The sequence below is a fragment of the Melospiza melodia genome, chromosome 4 (genome assembly GCF_035770615.1).
Source record: "Melospiza melodia melodia isolate bMelMel2 chromosome 4, bMelMel2.pri, whole genome shotgun sequence".
NCBI lineage: Eukaryota > Metazoa > Chordata > Aves > Passeriformes > Passerellidae > Melospiza > Melospiza melodia.
In genome coordinates, this window is record NC_086197.1 from 66,746,737 (window position 1) to 66,771,019 (window position 24,283).

The 24,283-nt window shown below is 41.6% G+C and overlaps 2 protein-coding genes across 2 annotated transcripts in view; one reads left to right on the forward strand and one right to left on the reverse strand.

Annotated features, from left to right (window-relative positions):
• The first annotated feature begins 515 nt into the window (after nt 1–515).
• Nucleotides 516–9,331, forward strand: CSRP2 (cysteine and glycine rich protein 2). Its single transcript, XM_063155001.1, has 6 exons — nt 516–549; nt 4,339–4,457; nt 6,357–6,525; nt 7,528–7,660; nt 8,338–8,431; nt 9,028–9,331. The coding sequence occupies exons 2-6, from the start codon at nt 4,346–4,348 to the stop codon at nt 9,102–9,104; spliced, it is 585 nt and encodes a 194-aa protein (XP_063011071.1). The 5' UTR covers nt 516–549; nt 4,339–4,345; the 3' UTR covers nt 9,105–9,331.
• A 1,905-nt stretch (nt 9,332–11,236) lies between these two features.
• ZDHHC17 (zinc finger DHHC-type palmitoyltransferase 17) overlaps nt 11,237–24,283 on the reverse strand; it is a 65,490-nt gene continuing 52,443 nt past the window's right edge. Inside the window, exons 12-17 of the mRNA XM_063155002.1 lie at nt 22,381–22,443; nt 21,138–21,231; nt 17,826–17,909; nt 17,265–17,422; nt 16,342–16,436; nt 11,237–14,325 (exon numbers count right to left, since the gene is read on the reverse strand). Coding sequence (XP_063011072.1) covers nt 14,187–14,325; nt 16,342–16,436; nt 17,265–17,422; nt 17,826–17,909; nt 21,138–21,231; nt 22,381–22,443 — 633 coding nt within the window. The 3' untranslated portion in view covers nt 11,237–14,186. The remainder of the gene's footprint in view (nt 14,326–16,341; nt 16,437–17,264; nt 17,423–17,825; nt 17,910–21,137; nt 21,232–22,380; nt 22,444–24,283) is intronic.

Sequence of the window (24,283 nt, forward strand, 5' to 3'; positions counted from 1 at the left end):
CAACAGCCCTGGGAAACTGGGGCGCTTACAGAAAGCAGCTGAAGCCTCGGGCAGTTTTCTCCAGCATGCTGTAGACAGCGCTAATTGCCGGCCTCTAGTGAAAATACTGTGGCCCCTCCTCATCAGTCCCCGCTGGAGCAGTGGTTCAGCGGGAGCCGCGGTGCCGAGTCCCCGAGGCTCCCATGAGCCGGGCACAGGCTCCTGCCCGCGCCCGCTCCTCACGTCCTGGGAAACCACTTTCCCGACCCCTGCATCCTTTCCCTGTGCTCTGGGGAAACGCGGTCACGGAGCCGGCAAGTACGTCAAGCAAAACCCTAAAACTGGGTGAAACCGCAAGCTGGGTTGCTGCGGTCCGAGGCTGCAGCCGGGCCATGTCCCGCTGCCCCCGGGGCGGCCCCGGCAGCGCCGAGCGCCGCGTCCCGAACCCCGTCCCGAGCCCCGGCCGGCCCAGCGCGGGCAGCGGGGCCCGGCCCCTCTGGCTCCGCCCCGGCGCTTTAAGGCGCCGCGGGGCCGCGCCGGCTGAGACGCGCCGAGCCGAGCCGAGCCGAGGTGAGTGCCGGGGCACGGGGGCCGGAGCGGGTCCCGGCAGGGCTCGGGGGTGGCGAGCGGCACACGGCGAGCCGGGGCCGGGGAGGAGCCGGGCGGGAGCGATGCTCACCCGCTCCGCTGCTCTAATGATGGAGCTGCCACGCACCGGGCTTCCCCGGCAAAGCCGTCTAGGATAACCGGATAGCCTGGAATTCTTGTGTGTCTGTCTTGCGGGTGGTTTAGGTCTCTTGAATCTGAGCCGCTGTTAGCCAACGGGTCGGAAAGGACTGGGCAGCTGCCGCGGCTTGTCCCGTGGACGCGTGCTGGGTAGGAGCAGCTGCCATCAAGCCGCAGCAGACAGCCAGAATTATTGGTGTTGCAGTGAGATCACCTGGATGTTTGATTGCTGCTTTTGAGCTCCCCGGAGGCCTGCGGGAACCAGCCGGAGAGTCCCGAGGGAGCAGGGCAGGCTTGAGGCGGGGCTGGCGGTCTGAGCCCGCTCCCCCCGGCGCTCGGCAGCGAGCCCTGGGCAGCAGCAGGCTCCGGGCACAGCTGCGAGGAGCGGGCCGGGCCGGTGCGCTGTCCCGGGGCACAGCCGTGAGGAGCGGGGCGCTGTCCCGGGGCACGGCCGTGAGGAGCGGTGCGCTGTCCCGGGGCACAGCTGTGAGGAGCGGTGCGCTGTCCCGGGCCACAGCCGTGAGGAGCGGGCTGTGAGGAGCGGTGCGCTGTCCCGGGGCACGGCCGTGAGGAGCGGGCCGTGAGGAGCGGGGCGCTGTCCCGGGGCACGGCCGTGAGGAGCGGTGCGCTGTCCCGGGACACAGCTGCTGCCGGGCACCAGCCCTCGCCCCCGAGGCGCCTCCTGAGCACCGCTGCCAGGAGGCAGCTCCTGATGTTGAGTAACTGAGGAAATATTGCCGTTCTTCCCACGCAAGCGTCATAGGAACATCATGGGGAGGATAAATGGAAATACTTTCCCTGGAAGAGAATACGGTTACCTTGACCTACCGACTTCAGTTCCTTTTTATTTTTCATTTAATGAATTCCCAAAGCCCTTATCAGAAGTTTTGAGTTAGCTAATGGTTGTCGGGTCGTCTAGTATTCTGTCTCTCTCGGGGAAGAAAGGGTGGAGCTGCACCCTGTCTTGCCCAACATTTCATGTGAAATCTGGGGCAAAGCTGGGGAAACCTGATTCAGGTCCTCAGCTGTAGTGTGCATGGAAACTGAATTATTGTTTGCTAACAAAACGATTAAGGTAATGCAGGCTCATGAAAATGTACAATAGAACATGAGGATGGTGGTGATGAGAGGAAAAGACAGAAGTAGTTCTTGTACCAAATACCATTTACATTTTGGAAAGCAAACAAAGTGGAAAGGAATCTTTTCTCCTTTTCTTTCCCCCCCCCCCCCCCCTGTCCGTGCATTCCTTTTCCAGAGCGTTGTGCAGCCTATATTCTCTTTAGCTAAGGACGCTCTTTGCTCTGATTGATGTCAGCTGCTGTGCGGTAGCACAGCCAAGCACTTGGATAAAAGAAATGGAATCTTGATTTTTAGACTGTACAGTTGTGCCAAGAATGACAAAAGCAAAGTGGGAAATGTCATAAAACTAATTTTATGAGCTAGGTCAGGGTATTAGTGCTAAACCATGGAGCAGTAATGATGCTAATCCCATGGAAGTATTAAACAAAGGGCTTTCTCAGTAATTGGTGTCAGTGTGCAAATGGCACTGCTCAGCCACTCCAAGAAAGGTTCCTAAGCTGTTGCTTAGGAATGTACCTAAGGTGCCCCAATTTAGGTTAATAAACTAATCTCACTTTCCCACATGCCATGAATGGCTGTCTGCCTGTCTTGGACAAAGGTCTTGGAGCAGCTACCTGGAAGCATGTCTTACTTGGGAACCACACGTCCTACCTTGCACTGCTGAACTGCTGCTGCTCATGCTGCTGGGGTGGGAGGCTTGTTTCACCAAGCAAGATGGGTCACATAATTCAGGTTTAGCCAAAACTGCTGCTCTCAGTTGTGATTTGGGAGTCTGCTCTACCTTGCCTGGGGTACAAGGCAGCTCGCTCTGCGCTGAGGCCTGTCCCCTGCTTTGGGAGAAAAACTCCTTAGAGAAAAGAGCTCTTCAAGCAAAGTGCTCCTCTCTGGCTCCCTGGGGTGGCACTTCCAGTTCCTCTCTGTTGACAAGGGAGGCAGCTGGAGATTGGTAGTCCTCTGCTTCTGGCTCAGAGGGATGAGCACAGAGTTAACTGAAGGCAGCAGGCTCTGGGCTTTGTGTGGGGATGATGTTGTGTGTATCTTCTCCTTGTCAGGCCTAGGAGAGCCTCTCAGGGCAACTAAAGGTGAGTTTTGCAGAGAAAAGTCAGAAGTCCCAAGAAATTCCTTCCCAGCCTCCCTCCCTGATGGCTGACCTGTCCTGCTGTGGGAACTCTGCAGGGAGGGAATGCTCTTGCTGGTGGGGGAGGATGGCAGGAGGTGCCTGTGGGCACCTTCCAGTGGTCAAACCACGGTCCTTGTCCAAAAGCCCTGTGTGAAATGAGGATCAGTAAGGAGCACTGGGGTGATGAGTGCTGAGCAGCTCTGCTGGGTTAAGCTCCTGGAGGCAGTAGCCCTGTCTGGCTGCTGCTGGCCTCTGTGCTGGTGGGAGGTGGTGGTGCTGAGCTGAGCCTTCAGCAAACACAGCTGTGTTAGCTCACGGTAGTGGCAGTGGTGGCGGGAGGAAAGCCCCAGAGATCTCGAGGGTGATGGGCAGGGATCTGCTTTGGAGCTTTAACCCCAGACAGTGAATGGGAGGAGCTGGGGGGAACCACTGATGGTGGTGCCAGAGAGTGCAGGGGAGTTCAGGAGGGAGCAGATCAGCTTGAGATGGGACAGCTACTGCTTCTGGCTTAATGTAAGAGACTGTTCCCAAGGCTACAGGCTGACACACTGGGTGAGATGCCTGTCCCCAGAGTTTTCTGAGTGTCCATTGCAAGTAATGCATGAGAGGGGGTTTCACTTCCTTTTAAATCAGCTGTGGCTACTTGAGTAGTTGGGTTTGGTTGATATACCGGCCTGGTAAAGGTGCAGTTCATGTAACAGGGGTGGAGTCCCTGGAAAATAATCCCCCTTAAACTTCTTTGAAGTGCAGGTGTGATCTCAAAGGAGTTCAGAATGTTCCTACAACCCTAATAAGTGGTTTTCTGGTGAAGTGAACTTTGGCTTGTTCCACATCCCAAATGACAGGCCCTGCAGTAAAACAAAATGCCATTGTTGGCATAACTGGTTTGCTTCTATCAGACAAGAGGCCCAGCATTAGTGAAGCATAGAAACTGAAATTATATCCATCTGGGGGGGCATTCGTTCCAGGTACAGTAAAGCTCTTTTGCATGAAACTGTAATTTGTGCATATCCAATTTATATAACTTTCAAAATCCCCGGGCAGGGACAGAGGACATGGCTCGTGAAGACTGTGTCTCTGTTTTTCTTGCTGTTCAGCAGCAGTGGTCTCTGTTCCCCTTGCCAGTTCATCTGCTTTTACAAACAGCCGTAGAGAGCCTGCCTAAGCCTTTAAGTCTGGTCTGGCATCTGAAGAGCTGGGAAATTGAACTGGTCCCAAAATCTTCTCACGCAGTGGAGGGTCATGTTTTTAAACAGTTGATGAAATTACAGAGTTGTGCTCTGATGCCACCCAAACTTCACAGATCTGGTTTAAAGGAGCCTGTAAGCCCAGCTGTCCTGGGGCCAGGGTGACACTGCATTTAACAATGTCTCTTAATTGTTAATGTGCATTTAACGATGCCCTCCTCCCCTCCTGCCTGGCTGGGCTCGCAGAACCACCATGCCGAACTGGGGAGGTGGCAACAAATGCGGAGCCTGTGGCCGCACCGTCTACCATGCTGAGGAGGTGCAGTGCGACGGGAGGAGCTTCCACCGCTGCTGCTTCCTCTGCAGTAAGTATTCTCCTCCAAAATCTCTCCTGCTGTAGCTGTCTGTGGGGGTCACAGCAGCAGGGGTCTGGTCCACAGAAGTGTCCCTGACACTGGGAAGGGCAGTGGCCAGAGGTGACTTTGTCTGTCATGATTCCTGCTTCCCCATGTGCTTCCTGGGCGTGGCAGTCCCGAGGGGAGAGCTCACCTCTCAGTGAGAGGTTTTGTCATGTCTCAGAGCAGAGCACATCCATTTGTATTCTTGCCAGAACAAATTTCCTCAGGAGTCTAAGGGATCCTGAGGCTGGAAACCTGGCTTAAGCATGGCTCATGCAGAGGAGGAAGGCCAGTGGCAGAGCCTTGTTTGCACTGATCTGAGCTCAGTGGGCTTCTCCCCGTGGTCCTGGGGCTGGCAGAGGCTGCAGGAACAGTTATCAAACTGCTGCCCTGGAGTCCTGTGCAGACCAGGACAGCAGTGCACACAAGCACAGCAGAGTTGTTGATGCTTTAGCACAGCCAAAAGCCTAAACTTTCTTGGCACAGAGGCCTGTGGTTTATTTCAGATGAAAGGAGTCCAAAGCATTATTTTCCAGTCCAACCAACAAGCCTAGTGAGGCATTGAAAATCGCTTTCTGTGCTGAAAATACCTCTGCTTAGATGAGGGGAACAAAGGGTCTCTGTGAATCGGAGGCTCCTACTTTGCGAGCAGACAGCCTCTCTGTCTGAATCAGAGAATTTTACCTTATTGCAAACATGAGGTACTGCTTTTCCCCACTTGTTGGTGATTAATACATATGGGCAGAACTAGGGTTTAGTCTTCTTATATTGTCTGCAGTCACCCTGGGCCTCTCAAACAAGTTTGCTGTTAAGTCTGCTGCCTAACCTTGGTGTGCTGTGCTGGCGTTGAGAGCCTCGGCACACCTACACTCCTTTCCTTGAGCTCTACAGTGGTCACAAAAAACAAAGATTAGATGCCTCGGCTGCCTCATTTTCAGCCTTTTATGGGAGTTACTATTAAAAGAAACCTAGAACTTGCAGTCAAACAATGGCTCTAGTGTGTCTGAATACATGGTTTTCCTTAGTGCATACTTCTGTTGGGGTTAAAGTCCATAGGCTTAACAAACATGCATTAATTCATTTATTTGTTGGATATTATATAAAAAGAACCTTGGAGCTAATGATTCCCATACACAAAAGTCACCCAGTGTTTTGCAGACATTAAAATCTTAAAACAAAAAATTCATTGAGAGTGTTTCTTTTTTTCTCCCCCAAATTCTTTTTCATGGGCATAATGCTGTTGCAGATGGAAAGGGCACGGCAGTTGCCATACAAAAGGTTTAGGAAGGAAGCAGTTCTCCTTTCTACTGTAACCTTGAGTAGAGGGCTTTCATTGTGCTGGAGGACAATGTAGGAATGCCAGAAAAGCACAGCCCCTCCTGTGTCAGCTGAGAACCAGCCCCAGCTCTGCCCTGAAGCAGTATTGGGGGGGGTGAGGGAGGTGGGAAACCTTGAAGATTCGGGTTTTTTCCCAGCCCCACCCTGGCCAAAAGGGCAGAGCAGGGGCTCTTCTGTACTGATAGGCTTTGGCTTCATGCTGTATGGCATCTGTCAAGGGAAACTGCAGACTGCCCTCTCTGGGTTTCTGAGCAGCCTCGTTCATCAAACCACGGCAAGTTTCCAGGCTTTAAATGTCACAGTCATGAAGAGGTGGGAGGGAATAGAGCCCTTTATGGGGCTAAGCATAATTCACAAATTCAAACAGCAACTTGCTCCCTCTAATCTCTGGTGGCCCCACTGCCTAATGGGAAGAATTTTGGACAGGGAAAACCACATCACTTCTCACTTGATTTTTGGCTTACCATGTGTGCTGATGGAAATAGTCCCTTAAGGCAGTGTTTAATTGTTTTGGTTTTTTACCTCCAGTGGTCTGCCGGAAAAACTTGGACAGCACAACTGTAGCAATTCATGATGCTGAGGTTTACTGCAAATCTTGCTATGGGAAAAAGTATGGCCCAAAAGGTTATGGATATGGCCAAGGGGCAGGCACACTGAACATGGACAGGGGAGAGAGACTAGGCATCAAGCCTGAGAGGTGAGTGAACTGAGTTGGGGGTGCATGGCCCTTGTCCTTCAGTACTATTTTCAGAGGAGTCTTTCAGGCTGGATTTTGTTTATGTTCATGTTGGGAATAGAAACGCTGCAAAATACCCCAGTCTAGTTGATTGCAGGGCATTGAACCTGCATTGCATGAAGCTCCCACTGGTGATTGTGTGAGTCAGAACAGTAGAAGCAGGAGTTAGTGCAAGCAAGGACACACTCATTTTATGAACGAGCCATAGGGGATTGGATTATGGAGCTGCTGATGGCATTGCATGAGCTTGCAGATGTGAATGTGGGTCTCACATTGCTCTACCGTTCTACAGATTCTTGCAGGGATGGATTTGGACAACTGAGAATCTGGGGCCACAAGCAGAATGAATTTTTAACTGGCAAATGAAGAACCATTTGTGCTTAATTATAGCCAAAACCAAAAGTCACATTAAATAGTAAACATTCCTAATCTGATTAAGTTCTTGCTGTAAAGCAGAGCATTAGGAATGCCAGAAAAGCACAGCTTTTCTGTGGAAAGAAGCCGAGGTATGTCTCACAATGTGCTTCATGCAAGTTCCCAAATGACTGCTTAGTATTTATATGATGTATGCTCTGCAGCCAAGTTCAGTGATCCATTCAGGTTCCTGATTATAATCAGTGGACAGGAACTTAACAGAATTATTTGTAGCTTACTGTCTGAAAAATCTATGTTCTGATGGAGTTCAGTTCTTCTAGTTAAGTGAAAAAAGGAAGGCTCTGAAGAAATTATCCTTTACAGTACCTTCTTTTTATCCTTTAAAGCCTGGCCTTTCTCTTCTTGTTGTTGTGGCTTTGGTTTTTTCTCTACCAAGTGTAATTGGATAGCCTTTCTGGTAACTTCTCCAGTTTTGCAGCAGTACTGTATTCTGTACTATCTGCTGGGTCGTGGTCTGTTCATGTTGCGAAGCAGAGCAAGAGATCATTTGAGTAAGAGTAGAGAAAACAAATCTCCTGTTTCTTTCAGCACGCCTTCTCCTCACCGGCCCACCACAAATCCAAACCCTTCCAAGTTCGCTCAGAAGTTTGGAGGGACAGAGAAATGCTCCAGGTGTGGTGATTCTGTTTATGCAGCAGAGAAAGTAATAGGAGCTGGCAAGGTAAGGAACTGCATGTGCCGTTTTGTACCTGCTATGTGGACTTTAAATTGGGCAAGGTGTGTGACGTCAGTCCCAGCAGGGAACCAACTGCAGGGCAGTTACCTTAAAACTGCATTTCTTTGCACTGGAAATAATCAAATCAATCAACTTAATTGAAAAAAAAAAGCACTTGAAATGCAGGGTGATGAGTGATCGCTTTAGATTTCAAAGGTGAAGATTTAATATTGTCTCATGTTTAAGACTTGAAGAAAGCGACAGAAGCCCCTCACCCAGAAGAGGAAACAATCTTTAGGTGTGCAGCTTGTGAGGGAGGCCGAATGTTTCATCTAAAGAATGTTTCATCTGAAGGGGGATGGTCTCTGAAAATACCATGTTAAACTGCATATCAGTCTGCCTGGTGTCTGGCTTACTTGCTACTGAGAGCCAAGATTGCTCTGAATTGATCACAGCAAGCCCAAACTTTCAGAGTGCTGCTCTGAGCAGAATGTTGGGTGGAATCTGGGGCTTTGTGCTGCTCACAGAAATGCAGATGCTCTTGTCTGCTGCTGGTGCACTTCAGCTGCTTTTCATTGCACCAGTCTCTAACCAATAGTGATGCAGATATCTCCAGTTAATGTGGTTTTTTACCAACTTGGGTATCCTGTGTGTTAATACTACTGTCATTATTTTTTCTCTAGCCATGGCACAAGAACTGCTTCCGATGTGCCAAGTGTGGAAAAAGCCTAGAATCTACAACCCTAACCGAAAAAGAGGGAGAAATCTATTGTAAAGGTGAGAAAAGAAGCAAAGAGCATTTGTTTATGGTTCAAGATGCCTTACAAGGACAAATAGTCAATGTCTTGCTGATATAAGAAACATTCAGCTTACGGTCACATGGAAGCGCTCTGTAAGTCATAGGAATAGAGTAAAAGATGAAATGGATATTACTGAAGCTGCTGATGTAATTGACATCTGCATCAAGTAAGACATCACATACTGAAAAATGCAGCAGCAGCCTTGCCCTGTGCCTGATCAGAGTAAGGAAACAAGCCAGCAAGCATTGTGCTCTGCCTTCTTGAGTGGTTGTGGATGTAAACTGGATCCACACAGTGGTTTGATGACAACAAATGACTTACAGATACCAAGCCACAGACTGGACCTGTGAATTGCTCTCACAGAGTGGGCAGGGAGCTACACAGATGGAACAGTCCTGGCTACTGAGTTCAGTCCTGTTAGTTATGCAGCTTAACAAAATGTTTCTAAGTGCTGCTTCCCAGGGGGATATTCTAGTGACTAAGGAGAAGCCACTGAGAGGCTTAGCCCAGACAGTGCTGTTCTTAATTAATGTGCTAGAAGACTCAGCTACTGTGTGTTCATCTTTCTCACAGGTTGTTACGCAAAGAACTTTGGCCCCAAGGGATTTGGGTATGGCCAGGGAGCAGGTGCCCTTGTTCATGCCCAGTGAGGGGGCTAAAACGCCTTCCAGTTCTGCTGAGATCCTGCCAGAAGGAGCAAGAGTTTTCCAAATGTTACTAACTACTGTGAAACAGATACTAGTTACTGTAGTGTACCTTCAGCCAATGATTTTAAAAACACACACAATGCTTTTTTTCTTGCCTTGTATATCACACTGTAACACTTTTAATACTGAGTATCAATGTAATAAAGCTTTGCTTGTTGATATACCCTAAATCTAAGTGTTGCCTACTTTGTCAACAATAAAAGTGAGGGGAGTGTTACTGGGTACTTCAGGGGTGGAAGAATGATGCTTTACAGACTTGATGCACAGCTCTGCTGAAAGCTGGACATACGCAGTCATGGCCTTCAGAGCTGAATAACTCTTCTCTAGCATCACACCATAATATATGTGTGTGCAAGGCAAAGAGCTGCTTGCTGCACAAAAGTAGTAAATCTTAATCTACTGCTCTCTAGGGTGACACAGCTCTGAAAGTGATAGATAAGGTGTACCTGTGTGCCTAAATGGCTGCCTGTCTGGCACAGAGTCTCTAGTAAATGAAAACCAAAGCGTAATATTTTGGAGGACTGAGCGTGCTTTGGTATTGAGGTACTGTTATGCACAGAACTTACTGTGCAGGAATACTCCACCCAGACAGCTGCAGATTAAGAAGTTAGGTAAAGATAGGAAAAGAACTTTGAAACTCTTGTCTAGTTTGAGAAACAAGCTGATACTTTTTTGGGATAAAAGAACGCTTCACAACACTGAATTTATGGAAACACATATAACTGGGACTGCTGCAATGAAACACTAAGCAATTGTGTCAGCGTGGTCTAAAGCAGTTTCAAGCAACATCTATGACCGTGGTCTGAGGCAGTGAAGCAGTTCAAGCCAAAAGCCTAATTAGAAAAATATGTACTACTCAAAATAATACACAAAGAGTATTTTGTACAGGTTATAAAGGAACCATGCGGATAGGAGGAAAAACAAGCCAGCTCAGTGACCCAATAACTTGTCCAGTTCACAGAGCAGGAAAGATTAGAGCTGAAAAAGACAACAGTAACTCTGAAGCAGCACATTTCAGGTGGGAGTGAGACAGTAAACAACAGCACAGCCTAGGAAACCTAGGAAAAACTCAGTCCTGCTACTCATACCATTGACATTGCTTTCATAGCAAGTAAGTCTGATTTTACTAAAAGGCAGCTAATGGGAGGTGCAAGGCACTGAGCTCTAGTGGAAGCATAATGAGGGTGCAGAGGGCTGGCTTCTTTCCAAAAAACCCCAAACCCAGGAGCCAGCTTTCAAATCATCAAGACTCCCAAACACAGCAATTCCTCTGGTGGAGAACTGCAAATCTTGGATGGAGATCTTCAGCACAGGTTGAAAGTCTTCCCTGGTCTTTTCCTGACAAGCTCATAGATGGTCAGCCCAGCCACAGCCTCACCAGGAACACTGCTTGGGGAAGGGGTGAACACCACCACCAATTCTCAATGCCAATAGCAAAACAAGACTCAGTGGAAAAACACTTTTTTCTTCCCTTCAGATGTGCTCCTAAGTCCTAGCCTTACACTTTAATACACCTTGCTGGTTATAAATATCCTGACTAGATTTGAACATGGATTGTTACCTTGTTTCTGCTCAAACTCTAACCTTTAGTGTGGATCAGAATAGCCAAGGCAGTCTGTGTCCTGCAAGTGCCACTCAGAAGCACACATCTTGGTGACACATCCTAGCCCTATGTAGATGCCTGGCTGACCCTTAGAATACTTCAAATGACATTATTATAATGTCATATATGAAAGGACATTAGGCCACATGAAGCATTACCTAGATGGAGTTCTCCCTTAAGAAAGCATGCTTGCCAGCATGCTTCACTCAAAAGACAGGAATATTTAATTTAGTGAATGCTAACTTTAATTGGTAGTGCAAAGGTGTAATTTACCACAGTGTAGTAACTCATAGGATTTCACATCTGTTCAGATTTGGGTGCATGCCATCTGTAAGACAGCTGTACCTCTTTCCAGAAAGGCTTCTGAAACTGGACACAAACTGCACTGTATGAAATCACACCCCAAGTCAATACAAACACTGCATCTAAGAGTCAATATTTATTTGATTAATAACTTACAAAATTTAACAGATTTAATTTACGTAAGGAGAGCTAGTTTATTAAACATTTTACAGATTTTTTTTGTTCACAATGTAATACACATCAAGATCTTGACAGTATTAAAATAATACTTGGCACAGTTATAAATAATATACAAAAAAATCCACAGCTTAAAATGTAGTGATGCTGTTTTACACATTAATTGAAAAAAAATCTGGTGGACATCAAAGAATACAAAAACCTGCAAAGAAACAGCACATGTTTAGGGCCAAGACAAAATTCCTATTTATTCTACCTATGTCAGATTAAGTTGGTCTGATCTGCTGTTGGTCTAGATCAGCTTAAGTTTCAGAAGCAATGCAGTTTTGGTTCAACAAGTGAATTTTAAGTTTGATAACTTGACAGAAAAAATGCTGCATAGTTGGCTCCCCCCTGCTTGCTTTATGATTTCACATCAACAATTCAGTGTTACTCAAGACAAGTTACATTTTGCACTGGAAACTTCATACATCCCAAATCCATATATGCATGTTAATTTTCACAACTACCTTCTATAGCTCAGATTCTGCAGGTCTCAACAAATCTGTCACCAGAGAGCTACTGGCATGGAAATAGTGCAGAACTTCCTACGTGCTACCAAGGATCACCTCTTCTTTTGCAAACATTTTTGACATGGAGTGCACGATACAATTCATGGCATTTAATGCTACTGGGTAAATGTGACCAAAACTTGCATCATGCACTGAACTGGGTGATATTTTATAAAGTGTACTGAAGCTCCTCAAGCCAACCTACCCCCAACTAAAATGTGAAAAAAGAAATTAATGAAAAATACACGGAACATCATTGGTGATCAAAATAAACCATAGTGTAAAGCTTTCATGCTTTTTTCTGATTGGAAAAAAAATATGAATAACTGAAGTCAACTGTTTTCACAGAAATAGAGCATGTTTTTGTTAGGATTACAAATTTTGTCTGACAACAGTAGCCAAAGATTATTCACCCCTATACCCAAACCTCTCCTGCTAAAAGTGTCCAAGACAACATTGATTTTTCCAGTAATAAACATTCAAGGACTCTGATGCTGCACTTCTGTAAATCCTGATATCTGGTACTTGCAAACTAAGTGTGTGTCTTGAGATCAATGAATAACTACAGAAAAAATGTTTACTTGCAAATACTGAACATCAACTATTTACAGTTTCACTGCTCCTCCTACTAAGGCAAGGGCCGGGAATACCACTAGATTGCTTTATTATCTGTAATCTGCATATTACAGAAAACGCTAATTTTGCCAAGCATCAAACATGCAGTGAATTTGCAGGGCATAATGCCTATTAACAGCAATATTTAACATCACTAAAAGCTCATTAGATATCTTCCTATACTTTTTTGGTTGAATAAAATGAAAATGAGCAGCTTTAAACACACTAAACACACACTCACAGAGAGAAAACTATTTGATAAATTATTTATATACAGATACACATTCTTTACACTGGTCTCAGACATCTGCTTTCAGGACCCTCCCCAAACTCCCCTCACAGGTTCCTTGAACCACTGGGTTGCTACAGCACTTAGAAGAGAACTAAACTGATTCTCAGTCTCTCTGTAAACAATAGTTAAGGAAGCAGTGAACAATTCACTATGAGTATATGAAAACACCATAACAAAAATCAGTGCATCACATTCAAGAAAAGCCCCTTTGGAATGCAATTTCAGATCATTCCTTACCTTCCAAACACATCTGTAGCATGAGAACTTAAAAACAGAAATTAAGGGTGATTTCCAGGTGCCAACGCACCATCTTCCTCAGAACACTGCTCTGCATTTTCTGTGCGCACGTGCCATTATGGGGATTCTTAATTTTTTGTTTTTGTTAAAATTTGGGTACCATTATTTCACATCCAAATGAAATAAGCATTTCAGGCGACTTTGGGTTCTTCTTCTCCAATTGCATTCAATTGTAAACTATCTTGTCTTTTAATAACTGAGACTTTTGCTTCTACATCTGTGGTATTCCCCATGTAATTTCTCTTCCAATGTGTCTCCAAATACACTACACTGTACTGTATGAGGACCAAACCTAATACTAAAACATCGCTAGTTTGTAAGTTGCTTATACAATTACTTCAAAGATAATTATTTTTTTCCCCACTTTTTTCCCTGAACATTATATGCTGTAAACTAATTTTACAGGTGTATCATGCATTTAGGCAGGGCTTTAACTTTGACAGAAAAGCTTTCCTTATTGGCGCAGCTGTTTATTTCAGACTACATTATTTCAGAACAGGGTTGTTACAAGTATTTAGTTGTACCACTAACTGGTGGCAAAAACAATCACCAAAAAACGTGGGCAACATATTTTTACTCAACATTACCTGACGTGCCCTACTGCTATAACTTAACATGTTACAGGGGATCCCCACCACAGGATGTTTATAACAGTACTGAAAAGCACATTTTTCAATGTACATCTTTCTACAGAAAATCTGTATTAAAAAAATCACATTACAGGAACTACAACATAGAGATCAGTGAACTCTGTATCATGAAATTTAGTTTTATATTCTAGATTCTTGTTTCAGTGGAATAATTGATATTGGGATACAAATTTTTCTGCTCAGCACAATATAACTACTTATGTCAATACTTCAATAATCTCATGCTCCATTGTGAAAGACATTAAATAAAAAATCCGATAACAAATACTGTGAATATGTTGTCATGAATAATTCTCATGTTAAGAACTGTTAAAATCCCTTTTTGATCCTCCTCCTCTTCCTTATCAGGTTTGGCAGTTTATTCTGTCCATTTTTACTTTTGTTAATAAAATTCTGATGAAGAGAAGGTACCTTTATGATTCATCATCAGCCCTACACATAGCATGCTACTCTTCAAGGGATGCGGAGTCGAGAGAGAGAGAGGGAAAATTTTCCAGGCACCACTCAGGATGATATGCTCACAGGATGAAGGTGGTGCTACACTAGCTGGTAGCCTGATCCTGAAGTTTGGTCATATTCTATTGTATACTGCCTTGTCCAGTCCACAATAACAGGCCGAAAAAGCCCACAGCATCTGAATTCAAAGAAGTCTATAATGTTCCTTATACATCCATGGCTAAAAACAAAAGAGAAACACACATTAGCAAGCAATATCATAGCTCATCTTACAAAGTACACAATCTTTTGCCTACCTACAAACTTGATTCTCCACCCTTAAAGTTTCTAACTTTAGAAAATGAGCTCTGTTCAGAATTTTTCTCATACTTGATCAGCAAGTTGATGAATAAGTTCTGAAATAAAAGTGGTCACCAGACTGGTAAATGTTTGATCCTTGGGCATAATCAAGACACCAACTTTCTTCCACTATCCACCAAAACATGTTTTTAGCAGTCCATCACCATGTAGCACAACCTGGTAGTTCAGATCCTGTTTTAAGAGGACAGTTGCATTGTACAGATGGATGCAAAACAAAATGGCATGAAATGAATGTCTTCCTAGAATAATTTCCATATTTATTGGTATCTGTTTCTGCATACATACTGGTTCACCAGCTGCAGGTCTAGAATCAACCAGGTCCCTTGGCAACACAAAATTAAGAAACCATGATCTGAATTAAATGAACTATTCAAGCACTTTCTGTGGCTGAATCAATTAACTGTCAGATATTTAAGAAAGCTACATAAAAACTCCCAGCATGCTGGGAATTTTTAACTTAATTAGACTGATTAATGGGCTGAATAGATCATAGTTTTCTGGAAGAGAAGCTCATGTAATGATATAGGAGAGAGCAGGTCTAAGCAAAAAGGAGATGAAACTATTTGATGTCAATGCTTCATGTGACAGGTGATGCCAAGTCAGTTATTTCAGACATCTGGTGTTATTTTCAGGTGTAATTTTTATAATAGCAGCTATTTCAGTAAAAATAGTTTGTGAATGTGACAGCAATTTGGGATCAAACCAGCACTTTTTTCTTATTCTGTGCACCACCCTGTGTTTTCCAGGCAAATTATTTGGTTTTGCTACAACTCTAATCTGTAGGAACACTGCAACTACAAGAAATGCTTGTCTGCTTCTCACAAGTTTTCTAAGAAGAGATATTAAAAAAAAGACCACACAAATTCCTAGCACAGAAATCCATCTGCTACAGAACAGAATCACGGAATGGGCAGGTTGAAAGAGACCACAGTGGGTCCTTGGCTCAACCAGGATCATCCCAGAGCTCATCGCACAGGATTGTGTGAATCCATGCTGACTGCTCCTGATCACATTTCCTATCTCCTTTACCCTGTGTTGCACCAGAAAGAGCAGCAGCTCCCACAGGAGGCACAGCATGTGCAGCAGGATGAGATGTGCTTTTTTCTTTTTCCAGCTCCTTTTGTAACATGCTCTCAACCCACCAATATACCAGCTTCATGCCTTCATTTATGTCCTGCTTTGGCTCCACAAGCTGCTCCATGACCCTGTATTCCATCTCAGTGCTATTTCATCCCCAAGCCCCCATCTTTCATCTTGCACCCTCATCATTACAGAAACCAGAATCCCAACCTACTCTTTTACATACTGATGCCCAAAAACTGTATGCATCAGCTTGCTCTCACCCATGCAACACCCACTTCAGTTCCTGGGACTCCTGCTCCCTCCCCACAAACAGCTTGGGCCATGCTCTTCCTGATGAATAGGAAGAAAGGGAAGTCTCTTTTCTCACAGAAGAGAAAAAGGGAAGCTACTGCACACAGCAACTTCACCAGCACAGTAAGTATTACTCAGGAGGAAGTGCCCAGTGTGGAAATTAATGTCCAGGTCAACACAGACATGCTGCAGTAAGCAACTACCTCTGGTCTGAGCATCTGCTTTATAAAGATGATACTTATTTCCCCATCAACTCTACAGTGAAATACAACCACTGCTGGAAAGCATTCTTTTCTGTGTTTGTCCCTCCTATGCTTCAAAACATTAATCACTTCCTTTAACTGGACAGAATGTGTAACTGAAAATAGCTGACAAGATTCAGCACTCCAAGTAGAGAAAACAGTCTGGAAGTGTTTAGATGTGTTCTGCTTCAACAAGCAACGTGATTCAAATGTATGTAAGGCTACACAAATAAGAAAATTGTATAGGCTTCAAAACTTACTTGAATGGGCTTTCAATAGATGTGGTTGTAACTTTAAAGTGCTTATATCTTCTTGCATTCATCCTTTCATTTGTTGTGATACCCAAGCAAGATATCTTAAGACAGGAAGAATAAGTATTTTAGCTCACATAAAAACATGCAACGAAGTACTGCACAAGACAGACTGAGAAAGGACCCAATTTACTGGTTTGTTTTTAAATTAATTTTTAAACAAACCAGTTTTTGACTGGGGAAATTATCAGGAGCAAATATAAACCATAAGACTTCGAAATTTATATACGTTGTAAGTGACAAATATTGTAAAAATGGACGACAAAATTTAAACTTCCTGTAAGTTTTATCTAAGCTTTAGAGGATAATCTTTCCAGAAGACTTCATGGAAATAGAAATTAAGTCTCATGGTTCATTAATGGCAAGTCATACTTCAAGGCTTTCAGTATGACTTTTCTTTCCACAGAAAGGATAAAAAGAAAAACAACTTGGGTTTGGTCAGACTAGAGTATAATAATATGGCCTCAACTCACACTGAAGCAGTGTAAGAAATTATTGCATGCTCTTTCATGTTACCACTCCCTTTCTGTTAATAACATACAGCATTATTATAAATTTGCCCCATGGCTCTTATCCTCTATTAGTCTTTGTTGCCTTTTTCTGGTCTGTTTTACCTTTTTGTCATTCTGAGAATGGAAAGCAAGAGGTAGGTATTTTAACCTCTTGCAAAAAAAAAAAAAAAAAGGCCATGTGAATTAGAGCTGAATGATGCCTAATACTGAGAGACAGCAGATGCCTGCCTCCTCCAGCAGGGCTGAGAGATTAAACACTTGGTCTAGCACAATGAACATGCACATTTAAATGACAGAACTATTTGATATTCTTATGTCACTCCCAAGACATGACATTATGAGTGAAGTGCCCTTCCATACCTGGTACATCTGACACATGAGCAACACAGCCACCCACATGAAGTGAAACACACTGTTTAGAAACATCCAAAACATCCATGGAGAACAGGTAGCAATCTGTGTAACATAGGTCCAAAATCCATCCTTTGTGTAACTTGTCTCACAGTGGAAACCCCAGTCTAGAGGGAAAAAAAAAGTCAAAAAATACACAAAGATTTAAGGTATGTTTGTTTTACAGCAACATATAATGCCCACATTAGAATGTGTTATATTAAATAAGAAAATGACAAGTGTCAGAATTCTGAGCTTTACTTCTCTCTCTTCCTTTCCCAGCTCCTTGAATACATGACACATGCACACACTTGTCTGTGATGAAAAAAAAAAGATCTAGAACAAGAAAAACATCTTCTAAATTAAAATACCAAATATAATCAAATATTAATGTGCAGTTCAATTCCAGGATAAAAATACCCAAAACCCTGATAAGGCAAAGACCTGTAAAAATCCATATGAGGAGATAAAGTATTCAGAAGCAATATTTAGAAGCAATATTTTAAAAAGCCAAAAATCACATTTACTCACAAGAGATACATCCATAGATCATCCAGCAGATCATAAAAAGCAGGAAGAACAGGTATCCCATAAAATAACGATGGTTCCCTGCTCCTAAAGTTGCACAACAGGGACCAAATTACTACACTTTTAGCAGCAGAAAGACAACATTACACCAGAAAGTTTAATTGCTTGCTTAGAAGTACTGCTTATTATTGTATACAGAAACATTATGCTACAATATTAAGCCTCTATAACTTCAAGACAGTGAAATTAGCTGGTTTACTTATGATTTTTCTTTTATTTCTCAGACAACAAAGCAACTTTAATTTTCTGTCATGTTACAACTGCAATACAGTAATTCATTTGTAACCTCTTTCATGAGCTAATAAAATTATTGATAGACAATATTTAGAGCAAAGTTGGTGACAGCTGTTTCAGAGCCCTTAACAGCCAGGAACTGAAAATTGTAAGTATTTGTTAAAAGCCACTGAAAAATCATCAAACTATGGAGTTCGCTTTGTTAAAAGTAACAGAAACATGAACAAATATACAACCTTCTTTGATAATTAACTAACTCAAATCTTATGTTGGGATGCCTGATGAAGCTAGCTAAAAATAAAATATCTGGTAAAACTTGTAAAACAAATACCTGTAACTGAACAAACAAGGTCTAGGAAACCTAGCTATAACAATGAATGGGATAAAAACAACTCTGCTTTAGACAGAATTCTAATGCAAGAAAACTCAGTTACTAAAAGACGGATCTATTTTTAACAGTAGCAGAGCTAAAAATATGCCTTTTATGAGAGTACATCATAATTCTGAAGTACTCAGCCTTCCTTCTGTTGGTAAAATATGTCCAGTGTTGCAACCTTCCAAGAGCTCCAGGCTGTAAACTAAACCCACAGAGATGATAATGGGCTACAAAAGCTTTGGCTGTCATCATTTACCAGCACAGCATTTACTTCTTTATTATCTCAAATGTTTTCCCTGCTAAAACAAGAGCATCCTCTGGAGGCAGAAAATAATCAAGTGCTTTCAGCAAGTGAGCTGAAAGACTGTATAAATAAGAGATGAGGAAAAACATACATATAACATAAACTAGACTAAACATAAGACACTTCCTTGAAAATCAAACAAGTTCCTGAAAACACAAAATCATGTTGTAATATTGCCTTCAATCACCTAAGGGCATATGAGAAAGTGGTGGGAATGCCCCTAAGGTATCACTTTCATTTGCATTCTAAATTTCAGAACTGCTAAGTTTCATAAAAGACATTCTATAAAGAACACAGAAGTTAAACAGTGGCCTAGAAGCCCATCTGAGAAACATCTGATGGGATGCTTCTTTCAGCAACATCTTTAGTGATACTAAACAAAATTCTGCCTAACAGGAAATCCGTATGTGTGAGGTAAAAACATGTAGCATTTAAAACCATAAATGAAATAGTACAATTTTGATTGCAGTTTAAAAAGAAAAAAAAAAGTGAAAAAATAAACTGGAGAACCTGTACTTTGAATAAGATTAGGCAAAACACAGTACTGTGCTCTACAGCTGCCTCCTGGACTGGCAGGAATAGAGTCATCCTCCGCAGTTAAAATAAAATTTTAAAAACTGTAGAAAAACATAACGCTATTTTGATGCTCCATTTAGAATATAAATATCATCACTTCCAGAGATTTGTTTGCTGTATTTTAACTAAAATTTTGAGGAAAAAAATTTGCCCTAGTTGCCAATTCCTTTATTTTTCAAATAGTCTCCACTTTTTGTCAACCTCTTAAAAATGGTAAAAATATTCTATGTGCCAAGTTTTATCCTCAAAGGATTTATTTTAAAGTGTCTGTAAATGCTCTTACAAGATTTCTCAGTCCTATCTTTAGCAACATTCTTATCCTTTTAACACATTCCACACACATCCAAATTCCACCTTTCCAGAAAGGCATGATTCATGTTTCCCTTTTTGGCAAACATACCACAAATGCTGTTTTAAGAATGGATTCTGTTTTGCAATCCCATGCTTAGAGTGACCACGTACCAATGTGAGACAGAGAAGCCATATATGGTTGTTCAAACCACCATCCCTCCAGTTCACTCCAGCTCCCATACTGTGATTTCAAATGCTTTTTCCCAGCATACTTTCAAGGGCCCTAAGTTTACCTCCAGTTACCCCTCTCTGTACACTACCAGTAAAAGACAGATTCTACTTTTCCATCATCACTGTGACTTAAAAACCATTTCCTCCACCTACCCTAATCCCATCACTGATACACTCAAACTAAGGGCTTTCCTTCCCCATTTGTTTTTTGGTTTTTTCTGGTTACAGATTAAAATACTGGATCTTTTTGTCCCATTGACACATACTTCTTGGTATCTTGTAAAACCTGAGCCCATGCTCCCCTGCCTGTCTGAATTAAAAATTTCTTAGTTTTTCATTGTAAAACATCTAAAATATAAAACAAAAATATCTCAGATAGTAACATCTGTAGGAAACATAAAACAGAAGGGGGTGATATAAATTGATCAATGAGACTTTAGAAATGTTCTATTACAATTTAAATGCCAAGATTTTACTCTTGATTTTCAGACCAAACTACTCTGATTATTCACTATTATATCTATTTGAAAGGACTACAATGAAACATTTATGCAACTGTCAACTGTCAGTGAACCCAGGTCTTAACTCCTCCCCAAGATTAAAGTTACCTCTGCTTGTGTCCTAAAAAATTAAACACGTGAAGCAAGCTGCACTCATTTCCTAGCTGAGAGGTCTTCAGTGCTCCCTGCATAATAATGGTTTTCAAATAAGTTTCTCAAAAAATATGACTGGAAATAGCAGCATTTAGAGACTTCATTTCTGTTTTATATCCATTCATTTAATAATCACTGGGGTGAACAAAAGACAACCTGGATGGTCGAAAAGAGGAGAATACCTCAACAGGAAGTCGTTCTGGATCTAACTTGTATAACCATAACAATTTTAAATACACATACTCTACCAATAAGCCACTGAATATTGGTCAAAATGAAAAATTTCATCTTATGTAATGGATAATAATCAGTTGTGGAATTGGGACATACCTTTTCAGCAGTAAAGCTTTGAATCTTTTCACTACTAAACTTCATGTCAATTAAAATACATATGTAGCAAACTGAATTAGACACAGAACAATTCTGAGGACGGGTATATAATAGACAATACAAATGAGAATAATGCAGAGAATCACAAGTAGAAAAAGAATTGAGCTCAATACTGAAAAGCTTTTCTTAAGAAGCCAAGTCACTTCCACTGTGAAATGAGAACAGCCAAACCTTGCAGAGCCTTTTAGCAAACTGCTCACCTACGCAGTTCCCCACCCACGGGCAGTGGTGATCAAACTTCGCTATACATCGATTGCAAACACCGCAGTGTTTGGACCTCACTGGCTTCCGTATCTGCAATAGATAACAAACATCTGTTTAGAAAAGCAAGTTACCCTGATGTATTTTAAATAGGCGAAAACACAAACCCTCCATTTAAATGTAAATTGATTGTGCTATTGTTAATTCCTCAGAGAACTTCAAACTTGAAGCTAATTCTAAAGGCAATCCTAGCTATTTAGCTTATTCTACTCACTTTTTAACACAAATATCCTTAAAACTGCACTGAAATGATTTTCACATTTTTTTTCTTACATGAAGAACTATTTTCCTCATACAAAGTTCTTCTATCACCTCCAGCTATTGAGCTTTGTATAGCAACCAGCTTAATTTCAGCTTTTAACAATGAAAATAAAGAATGAGCTTGAATTCCATGATTGTGTATCATTCATAACCAAGCTCTAACATAAACTTTTCAGGTTATTTTCTAAAGCCTGAAATATGATTCAACAAGCAGAACTCGATGGCACTTAAAATACTAAATTACTCCCAGAATTTTTTCTTGAAAGGTTATGTCTTGAAAGAAGTGTTCTGAAATATATATGTATATACACACACATCATTTTTAAGGTGCCACATCTGTATATAATTTTCCAGCTTGAAATTTGGAGATACAAACAGCATTCATGTTCCACATACATCAGAGCTTTGCAGTGTTAACACTGATATGCATGAGCATTTTGTATCTGCTAGTTAACTTCCAAAGAAAAAGCACGTTATATTTGCTTCACAAAAATTAAGATTTCTTCCCCCCCCCCGCCTCCTGACTATTGCCAGATAGGGAAACACACTTGATTTTTGAAAAAATGTTTTACTAGAAGCACACCATAACTTTACTGCAAGTTATAGAGGTAAGTGGAATGTCACATGTGATTTTTCTAACTTGCTAGGTGTATAACCAACCAACCTGGTAGATATACTGGATACTTGAATTTTGACACTGGCAAGTTACTTCCAAAGAGATAATCTTTTTCCTCTCACTGCTGCATTTTTTTTGTGTACATATTATGTATTGAAAACACTGCTTAGATTAAAGAGTACAAATAAATTCTGCCTTTGAAACTGCAGTAAGGTCAAATACGTGTTAATTACAGGAACACTAATTTTGGCTTAGTATTAAAGAAAAAAAAAAAAAACAGAGAAATGGATGAAAAAATACACTACCAAGCAGGTACTGCAGAATATACTGAGGTCCAAACTTCCTGTCTCTGCAAGTTCTACTATTGTCTGCAGGAAAAATAAAATTAGAATTTAGCATATAAACAAATGGTGACAAGCATTTTCAGACCTGTGGCTCTGAACCCTTGATTTCAGGTACTTTCTACACACAGGAGCAAATTCATTTCAGATCAAACTGATTTTGAATCTACTTTATTAAACCAATATGCATATTTACTTCCAAATTAATTCTAGTTTATACTTATTCCTAGTTACCTACTGTGATTTCAGTGCTGCTGGTGTCACTTTTGGTACCCTGGACAATTTCTTTATGAGTCCCTCTGATTTCAGTGGGAGTATAACACTACACTACAGAAAACAAAAGGATGTAAAAACAAATGTGCATGGTCTCATGCACATTCAGCTCAAAACCGGACTTCAGTATTTGCTTGTCCACAAGCAAAATCCCAAACCTGAGGAGAACAGAACTGAACAAGAGCAGATGAAGAGCTTTTAAATACAAGTATTGTGCAGACCCAGGATCACTTCCGTCAGATCCACATCACTGTGCTTTGTAAACCTTTGTGTACCTTCTATGCTTTTGAACTACAGGAATATCTTATTTATTTATTCCTTCACTTGCTTTAAGAGTGATTTGGGTTATTTTGTAACACAGAATGAAGGACATGACATATTAAAACAATAAACATCTGAAATTGTTGCTTGCTACTCATTTCTAAACATAATTAACATGTTCATCTAAAATTAATTTTCTTACTTAGTTATTTCAAAGCTAAAGGATAACTCAGCATTAAATACTTGAAGAGAAATTATGAAAATGTTATGAAGTGCTACACTGCATGAAGGTAACATACATGTCCTACAGTGGTTCATCCCCCTGGTAACAGAACATTTTACCATGTGGTTAGCTGCAATGTAAGAAATCCAAAACATTCACAGCCATATGCATCTGCCTCAAAAAGTTACATTTTGCAATTCCTACCCAGTTCAACAAGGCTTTTGGAACCACATTTAATCACCTACTTAAGCAAGTAGATTAAATAAACTGCATATTTGTGCAATTTGCTGAATCCAGTCCAAAGTGTCATAGTTGACTACTCTACTTAATCTAGTCCAGTTCAATGAGTGGAATTTAGTTGGGAATTTACTTTGGCAACTGGCAATAACAGAAATGGAATTTTCAGAGTAAATCCAAATCTGCATATTGACTAAGTACTCAGCTATACCTATTGCAGAACACAAAAGTTATTTCATTGACACCATCCTTTTAATGGCTATTATATTTTCATTCCTACATAAGAACATAACTCCAAGGGTCTGATTTTGATTCACACAGGTTTTTTCACAAATAACCATGAAGTAGAAGCTCAAAGTTCATTTTAGGTGGAATGTTGGCTTCTAGGAAACTTAAACAAAACAAAACAGTTTTGCTGCTTGTATAATTTTGGCATATTCAATGTTCCTTTTGGCTGCTGAGAACAATGTACTTAATTTAAAATAACAATATGAGATGCTAATAATGATACAATGTCTTAGATATCATTAGATCACCCATATTTTCTCTGACATTTATGCCAAAATAAAAGCCCACCTCAAACTGCCTGGGATTATGGCTGTTTTAGCTTCAAAATGTTTGTCAGTTTAATACTTTTAGATACAAAGGTAAAGAAAATTAGAGGTGCTTAGAAGTCTGGAAAGTTTTCATAAAATTAACTAACACTTTTCCCACAATGCGCTATTTGTTTCACTACGGCAAAAGTCTGAAACTTCACATTTTCTTTTTCACTTAACTGCTTTTCAAACTTTTAATATTGAAAATTCAAGTTACAATTTTATTTTGCTACTCAAAATGACTAATATGTAATTTTGCACCAGTTAAGACTTGAAA

Excerpts from the sequence above, each read along its gene's own strand:
- CSRP2 (XM_063155001.1), top strand. The coding sequence starts at position 4,346 with ATGCCGAACTGGGGAGGTGGCAACAAATGCGGAGCCTGTGGCCGCACC. Across the intron at positions 7,661-8,337 it reads AAGTAATAGGAGCTGGCAAG|CCATGGCACAAGAACTGCTT; the intron begins GTAAGGAACTGC and ends TTTTTTCTCTAG. Across the intron at positions 8,432-9,027 it reads GGGAGAAATCTATTGTAAAG|GTTGTTACGCAAAGAACTTT; the intron begins GTGAGAAAAGAA and ends TCTTTCTCACAG.